At 38.6% G+C, this 7,689-nt stretch overlaps 2 protein-coding genes across 2 annotated transcripts; both read right to left on the bottom strand.

Annotated features, from left to right (window-relative positions):
• Positions 1-1,176: 1,176 nt before the first annotated feature.
• On the bottom strand, positions 1,177-5,225 carry LOC110751158 (initiator tRNA phosphoribosyl transferase family protein). Its single transcript, XM_021951596.2, has 7 exons — positions 4,509-5,225; positions 4,239-4,396; positions 3,247-3,952; positions 2,742-2,839; positions 2,188-2,296; positions 1,930-1,989; positions 1,177-1,689 (listed from the first exon to the last, which is right to left on the bottom strand). Exons 1-7 carry the CDS (start codon positions 4,795-4,797, stop codon positions 1,490-1,492), a joined length of 1,620 nt encoding a protein of 539 aa, XP_021807288.1. The 5' UTR covers positions 4,798-5,225; the 3' UTR covers positions 1,177-1,489.
• A 248-nt stretch (positions 5,226-5,473) lies between these two features.
• LOC110751113 (senescence/dehydration-associated protein At4g35985, chloroplastic) lies at positions 5,474-7,499 on the bottom strand. The gene is made up of 5 exons (XM_021951543.2): positions 6,757-7,499; positions 6,370-6,488; positions 6,122-6,288; positions 5,946-6,030; positions 5,474-5,849 (listed from the first exon to the last, which is right to left on the bottom strand). Exons 1-5 carry the CDS (start codon positions 7,363-7,365, stop codon positions 5,681-5,683), a joined length of 1,149 nt encoding a protein of 382 aa, XP_021807235.1. The 5' UTR covers positions 7,366-7,499; the 3' UTR covers positions 5,474-5,680.
• Positions 7,500-7,689: the final 190 nt, after the last annotated feature.

Genomic DNA, 7,689 nt, shown 5'->3' with positions numbered 1-7,689 from the left:
CAGAGAGGCGGCCAAGCTGAGGAAGCCAAGTATACTTTGTCTTTGGACCTGGTGGAGTTAGTGTGATCAATAACGCGTTTAGACCATTGCACTGAAGAAACAGACTGAGTTTCCTTATAAGATCTCGGATACTTTTTATGAATTTCGTCTGCTAGAATCTGCTTGATTTTTTATGCCAAGTTTCCACATTAACCCACGTTTTTGTACCTAAAATTTGAGAAACATATTTTGTACCTAAAAGTGAGAAACATGCATGTATGTATTCTTATTCAGATTAGATCAAATATGAATGTCCTAATCAAACCATCGACATCATTAACTAGTAATTATGACAAGAATATTTAACAATACTCCAAAAAGGTTTGGTCCTACCTTCTTTAATCTCAGTCCGCAAGTTTCTATAGAGCAAAGGAAAAGTTGAAGAAAAACAAGTGTTAGCTTAGCTTAGCTTGTGGGCCTTTGACAGCTCCATGGACTTGAAACACGTACACGATCGGGAAGATGACGACAGAGAAATAAAAAGGAAGATGCGAAGATGACGATTGCCAATCGAGAAAGCAGACAGGCTCCATTATTTTCAATTTCAAAAATCAAAGTGAGGCCTTTCCATCACTATCGAGGAGACTTGTAAAATGAAATTGGCTCTCCTTTTTCTTCTATCTTCTCTTTTGGCACGAGCAAGCAATATCTAAAGATAATATTATAATTATTGCTTAATTAAAGTTTATAAAGTGGAGGTGTGTGTGATTAACGGGCCAATGTGATCGTTCAGGGAGCACCGCTATATATATTTGTGGTGCAGGTAGGTTTCTAGGGGGCCCATTGCTGGATTTTCTCTTTATAATTATATCCAGCATCTCTCTGCTTTCTAATTAATTATGGCCAAGGAACAGAAAAAATTCAATCAAATGCTAACACACACAGACTGACTGTCAGTTGGATATAGCTCAGTTGATTGAATTCTTCATCTCCACTCGAAATCATAGAGGTTCGAAACCCTCAGACACCCAATGAATTTACACTGACCAAAGGCTTTTACATTGGTCCCATTGGTACCAGCTCCAAATTCTTGACCATAAGAATATTAATTGTTTTTATGCTCTTTACCTCTAATCCCAGATTTGTGATCCCCCCCCCCCCCTTTTTGCATTCAACAATTGAAATGATCATCACTCATATCAATTAAGTGCATATGGCACATTTCTTATTGATCACATTTTGTTCATAAACAGCTATAACGTCAAAGCCTCTCAATGAAATCTTAGTTTCAACTTTAATTAAAGACTTGCAACAAACATGTTCTGCCATGAACTTAGTCAGCTTATGAAGAATGCACAAGAGTGCAAAAGAATGGGATATGAATGAATGCGACTCTTCCTACTTGGAGCCTCAATTCTCTAATTTCTCTAAGTTCCCTTTCTTTGTCATTTATTTTATACAACTCCATGCCGATTCAACTTGCAAAATTTCAGCATCGAGCTTTCATAATTTATTCGAGCAACTGATCTTGCGAGTGAAGCCTCTTCTCCGAACCAGCTCTTCCACCACTAAGAAAACCGAAAACTTGCTTCAGATTCCCTCTTGACGGCCTTGCATTTACTACATATTTACAGATAGTTACGAGTCTCCTCCGCATGTCCAATTTAGTAATGCATGTCTCACTAAAGAAACTTCCACCATCGAAGGTTCCTGATGAAATTGTTGGAAGTTCAGAAAACAATTCAAGACCAGAAAATATTACAGCCTTTCCTTGAACAAGAATAGACGCTAGCAAGCGGGATAAACATTAATCAATATTGAATAACCAAAGACTACATAAGATTTAGCACATAAATGGTTCCCACACCACAAACAGATTGAACCAATAATAAAACTCTTCAAATTCAAATCTAATTGGAAGAAATTTCTTGCAAGATGAAGAAAGCATACCTCCATCATCAAATAAAGATGTCAAGATTGCCAGACAGACACATACACTGATATCTTCCCCTGAAAACAGAGAATATGGGAAGATAATAGCAGACACAAATAGCAATCCAAAGAATAAAAAATTAGCACAACATGGAAGCCATGTAATGCAAATGGAAGTCATGATAGTATTCCAAGGGCGTTTATCCTTCATTTAGCACATCTAAGTACTCTCAAAATGGAATTTCACTAGGCAGGCAAGAGCTGTGAAGTCCTTACCATTATTGCAACAAATTAGAAGGGTCTTCCCTTTGCTTAGATTTAACTTTGCAAAGTTCACCGCAGATGGGAGATTATTCAATAAGGAAAAGCGATCAAACTTTGATGTCTGCACAAAAAATTAAAAGTTAGGGGCCCGTTTGATAACTATTTCAATTTTAGTTTGTAGTTTTCATTTTTTGTGCTAGAGTATAAAGGAAAAAGAAGGAGAACAGAAGTGAGAATGAGAGAGAAGATGGGATTGAGAGGGAAGATGAGAGGGGAAGATGGGAGGGAGGAGTAACAAAAGTGAAAACAAAAACAAAAACTAAAAACTGAAATCTATTTAAAATTGTTTTCACTTTCAAGTTTTTGTTTTCACTTTTGCTACTCCTCCCTTCCATCCTGCCCTCTCATCCTCTCTCCCATTCTCACTCTCATTTTCCTCTATACTCTAGCATAAAATATGAAAACTGAAAACTAAAAATGAAATAGTTATCAAAGGGGCCCTAGGGGAATACATGCACAATGAACACGAAAGTACGAATGTTGTCCTGTCATTCTTTTAAACTCACCACCATAGGAAGACGTAGATATACTTTATCGTTCCGAAGAGAGGCAGAGATGGACTCTTGATCACAATTTAGTATACAATCAACTTTAGATGCTGCAGCTGCACCAAATACGGTAAACCAAGGTCAGCCAAATAAAAAGAACAAAAAGAAAAGTGAATGAATTGATGATTAGCTAATGCTACTGACAAAAGCCAGATATCAATGAGAAACAAAAGGGAGAATCAGATTACATAAGAACAAATGCCAAAGGCAGAGAATTGTTCTCTTGCCAGACTATAGATCTGAACCACACATTCAGATAAGAATTATGCGGATCAATAGTCGAGATTAAAAGTTTGACAAAGTAAGCATCTTATGTTGCCAGAGCAAGAGAACCTTACTCTAACAAGTAATGTCTGTATAAGATGACCATAAAATTCATATGCTCATAAGAGTTTGCTTGTATGAAGTGATGTGGTTGGATTTCGGATGCTAACAAAATATAGGAGCTCTTAATTGAGCGTACCAGTTTGAGATTTGCCAACAGCAAGACTTGTTGAACCCAGCCAACATATAGTACAATCTTCATCAGAAGAATTGAGATCAATATTTATGGTTGAAATATCTAAAGGCAACATTGAGTCATCGTGAAAACAATGAACTGAGTTTTCTACCAACTTGGAGGCCTTGACAGTGACCTGAGGAGCAATTTGTCCCCTTCGAGCGCGATACACTCGATCCTTTTCGACTATATCAGCTACCATCTGATTACACAAAACAGGTCCTGCATTTATAATTTCATAGGCATGGTTCCAGAAGAGGGTAGGTGTTAAACCCCTAGCCCAGCTTTCTTCATCATCACCGGCTCCCGCTATGTAATTCCAGCTAAATTCTGAACTAGTCCTGTGTTGTTGTACAACACCATTAGAGGCAGAGGCAGAAACAAGAATGATTGGTGTGAAATCCCATGAATCGTGGTCCGGAACTTCGTTCAACCAAATGACAGTCTTTTGTGATATCCATAGAGGGCGTAGCGGCTTTTTCAATAAAGAAGCAAGAGAGGCAATGTCAGCTCCACTGGCTTCCAACTGTCGGGTCCATTCGTCTATGCGATCCTCAATCGAAGCTTTCTCTGTTTCAGAAACCCAAAGAGGAAGATGCAAGGAACAATCCCAATCAACACTGGTCTGTCTTGTATCTTCACAATGTTGTCCATCAGAAGTACTTGCCTCCTGATTATAAGCAAGGAAAGTTAAAGAAAAAGTCATGATTTTGACAACCATATGTATACAACTTGGGCAATAATGATACGTCAGAATATATAAGTTATTTATCAGAATTGCTCAAAGAAACCGAGAAAACTGACCCAATTCATCACACTTCAATCCAATTAGTATAAGATTGAAATTTTGTGAAAACATATCAAACTCTGGCTTCACAGAGCAACCAGAGTTGCAAACAACACTACAGTTGGATTCTTTCTTTCTGTTTTCTTCTGTTTTTTGGTTTTCAACTCACCCCATCATTGAACAGAGCAGATTGACGCATTTTATTCAAATGGTTAGAAATAGATCGGTTCAAAACGCAGGTCCAAATGGGTATCGTCTTCGACATGCTATCTGGAAACCTCTTCCCTCTCCGAGTTGCATCCACAATAAAGCACCCTCCTTTCTGTCCTACCCAATTCAACAACAAAAAACCCAAAATCAAAACAAACAGACAAACAAAAAAAACCAGAGAGAAGAGAAAGTTAAGCAAACATTTAAACATGATAGTCGTATGTTGTACCTGCAAGTTGAGCGACGTGGAGGTTGAGGCGAGAGGTGTTGAAGGACCAGTTATTGTTGTGGCCGTCAGTGGATTTGAAGTAGCAAGTAGAGTGGAACTTGGAAGAGTACCAGAGGCCACATCGAAGATTAGCGAGGAGAGGGAGGTCGGGCCAAAGCTGCAAGATTTCGCCGACGAAGATGGAGTCGTCGTAGATTGATTTAAGGGCGTTGTAGAGGGTGTTTTCCCTCCGCTTTATCGTCCTCGCCGCCCTGTATATGCTCAGCTGCTTCGTGTCGTCGTCTTCCATTGAACTCTGAAACTTCGACTCTTTCTTTTCACTCAAAAAATTGAAATAATTAAAAACAATGAAAGAAACTTGGGAGTGTTCTGTTGGAAACTGGGTTTTTTTATTTTTGTCGAAACAGCGGTGGTTGCGAGTTACAGAGTTACAAGTTGCGGCTCCCGAAAGTGGAAAGTGGAAATTCAATAGGTTGTTTTACTTTTACTTTTCTCAATCTAAATACGGTGTCGTGTCGTACGTTAGTCATAGGAGGATGTACATAATGCCAGTTTGCACGTGTGCGGTCGTTTATGTTTTTTTACCATGACTAGTAATCAAGTACAATTGTGTCTCTGACTAAAAGAACAGTAAAAAGGTTCTCAAATTGGATAAAGAATCACTGAATGTTAAAAATAAAATAAATACCTATTTTCTTTTATGTTTTTTTTTACCATGATTAGTAAAGGACAGTTATTGAATTTCAGCCCACCCCAAGCTGCAAGGCTAGTTCCCTCCCAACCCATTATATTGTTTGTCAACTTTGCATAAGTTAATTTAGCTCACACCTCAATAATTCACAACCCAACACATTCAACAATAACAACAACAACAAAAAAAAGGAAGAAGAAATCATTTGTGTGTGTGAGAAAACGGCATTGACTTGCAGAGCAGAGGTCTTGAGTTCGAACCCCCTGACTATCGCTTGTACTAAAAAAAGGAAGAAGAAAGTTTTAACTTGATCAGAAATTCACACACCCCAATAGAGTTTACATTCATGAAGAATCTTGGCCTCTACACAACGGTTGTGAAGACTCAAGATTAGGACCAACAATCTATAGAGGAATTTTCTTTTACACATTTTTTACCACAACCTCCAGTGAATGACGAGTGATAAATCTCAGATTGGCTTTTAAGAATTTCTGCTTTTGCTTTTGGTTGTATTCTTCAATACTCCTGTAGAGACAGATGATGCTGGATTGATGGCCTTTCTTATTTTGAAGATGTTCCAAGCAGTGTTTGTACAATGCCCTGCTGTTGCAAACACATGCTCAGTTGCCTCCCCTGCACTTTCCCCAAACCTAATACCAAAATCCAAGTCAAATATACCAAACTTCAACAATAATCTTCAAGACCCTTCAATTGTATATATATCTATCTTTGCCATGAATTATTACCTGTTGCTGACCATTCTAGTAGCAGCACCAGAGGTAGCAGAAAGAGCTTGCTTCTCTGCAACTTCAGCTGCATCCAAAATCTTATCTGCAGTTTTGCAGGATGGACCATTTTAGTATGTAAATATTGTTGTGACTTTGACAATGTAAAGAATGTAATATGAGTTTGATCAACTTACTGACGGCATCAAGGGAAGCCAAGAGGACCTGTCCTGGAACCATGGCAAAGAATGCCTTCCCTGCCTGGGATTTAACCACAGGTCTCATCACTGATCCGGTCGCAATGCCAACCCCATCAAGCATAGTTTTGCTGAGCTTTGATGTCATCTTTGACAACTTTCTCACACTGAATTAGCAACAAAAAAAGTATATTAACTTGAGGAAAAACCCTTTTATGATCACATATTGTGTTTAATTGGAGGGCTACCGTTTCAAGCTCTTGTTGATTTCACTCTTCTTTTTGGCACCAGAATTACTTCCTTGTTCCTTGACATAACTTTTCTGCTCAACAGGACGAGCCAATGTCACTTCCCCTCCTTTTTGAAGCTGTTTTCATCTCCCATGATCATTCAAATAATTGTTAAACGTTTCCAAGAAATCAACCCAGAGGGTGTTCATTTGATTATACTTTACTCCACCTTACCATATAACTACTTGACTAATTGTAGAAACATGAACTGAAAACAGACCTGATTGATTGATGATACATTTCAGAAACAAATTTTAAAAAAAATTCTTGAAACAATCTTTGTTTTGTTGTTATGTTATGATTAGTACTAATATATGCTGTAGGGTTTTAATGGCAAAAACTGACCTGATTGGTGTAACCATTGCTACACATGAAGATCCCCTTGACAATCTGGCCAGTCCCTCCAGCAATTGCTTTTGCCAACACATTATTGTAGTCATCCATTCTTGGAGCATACTCCTTCCAATCAACACCTTTGTTAGTTTTGGTGGATGTGCTCAAGCCACTAAAGCAAGAGTGCTCTTTCAAAAACGAATCCAGAAAGCCCAAATTGCTTTCATACTGCTCTGGAAAAGTGACACCATAGCTCAGAGGATCACCACCATGCATGGGCAAAGAGAAGAGATAGTGCAAAGCATCAAGCTTTACAACAGGCTCATCTTTTGTCAGGGGCCACTGAAGTTCATCACCAACTTTGATTATGGTGGCCAGAGAAATATTCTCGTCCAAGATGTTCTCAAGGATGAACTCACCGTTTGCAAGTTCTATACTTTCTCCTTCATCCATGAGGTGAACTCTACATCCTGGGATTTGCAGGAGGACTTGTTGTTGGAGATTTTGGGGTTCTTGGTATCGCTGAGCAGCATTTTGATGTTGATTTTGAATTTGATAGGGTGGTGGTTCTATGGGAGATGAGGTTTTGGATGTGGAACTGCGAGAACTGAAGCAACCCATGTTTTGCTGTGGTCACTTTCTTTCTTTGCTGGGAAGGAAACTGTTTTTGTGTTTGTTTTTCAAGGAAAAAAAGTTGTATTGGAATTGATTCCCTTTTCGCAACTTTATTCTATTGCGTGAAGTACTTTGTGCTAAGATAATGTGGCTTTCGGTGGAGGAAAATTTATTAGAGCGGGACAACTGTCTTAACAATAATTTGATTGAAGAAAGATAGTCGGCAAAGGACAGACAAACCTTGCAGACAAGTTTCAAGTTTGAAGTGTGAACCCGATCGTGGGTTCAGACAAGTTTCAGCCTCATCCGTCCTAGAACCCCATGGTACAG

This window comes from Prunus avium, chromosome 7 (genome assembly GCF_965620075.1).
Source record: "Prunus avium chromosome 7, drPruAviu1.hap1.1, whole genome shotgun sequence".
In the NCBI taxonomy this organism is placed as follows: Eukaryota; Viridiplantae; Streptophyta; class Magnoliopsida; order Rosales; family Rosaceae; genus Prunus; species Prunus avium.
The sequence above is the reverse complement of the archived record's forward strand: the minus strand, read 5'-3'. Positions and strand labels throughout refer to the sequence as shown.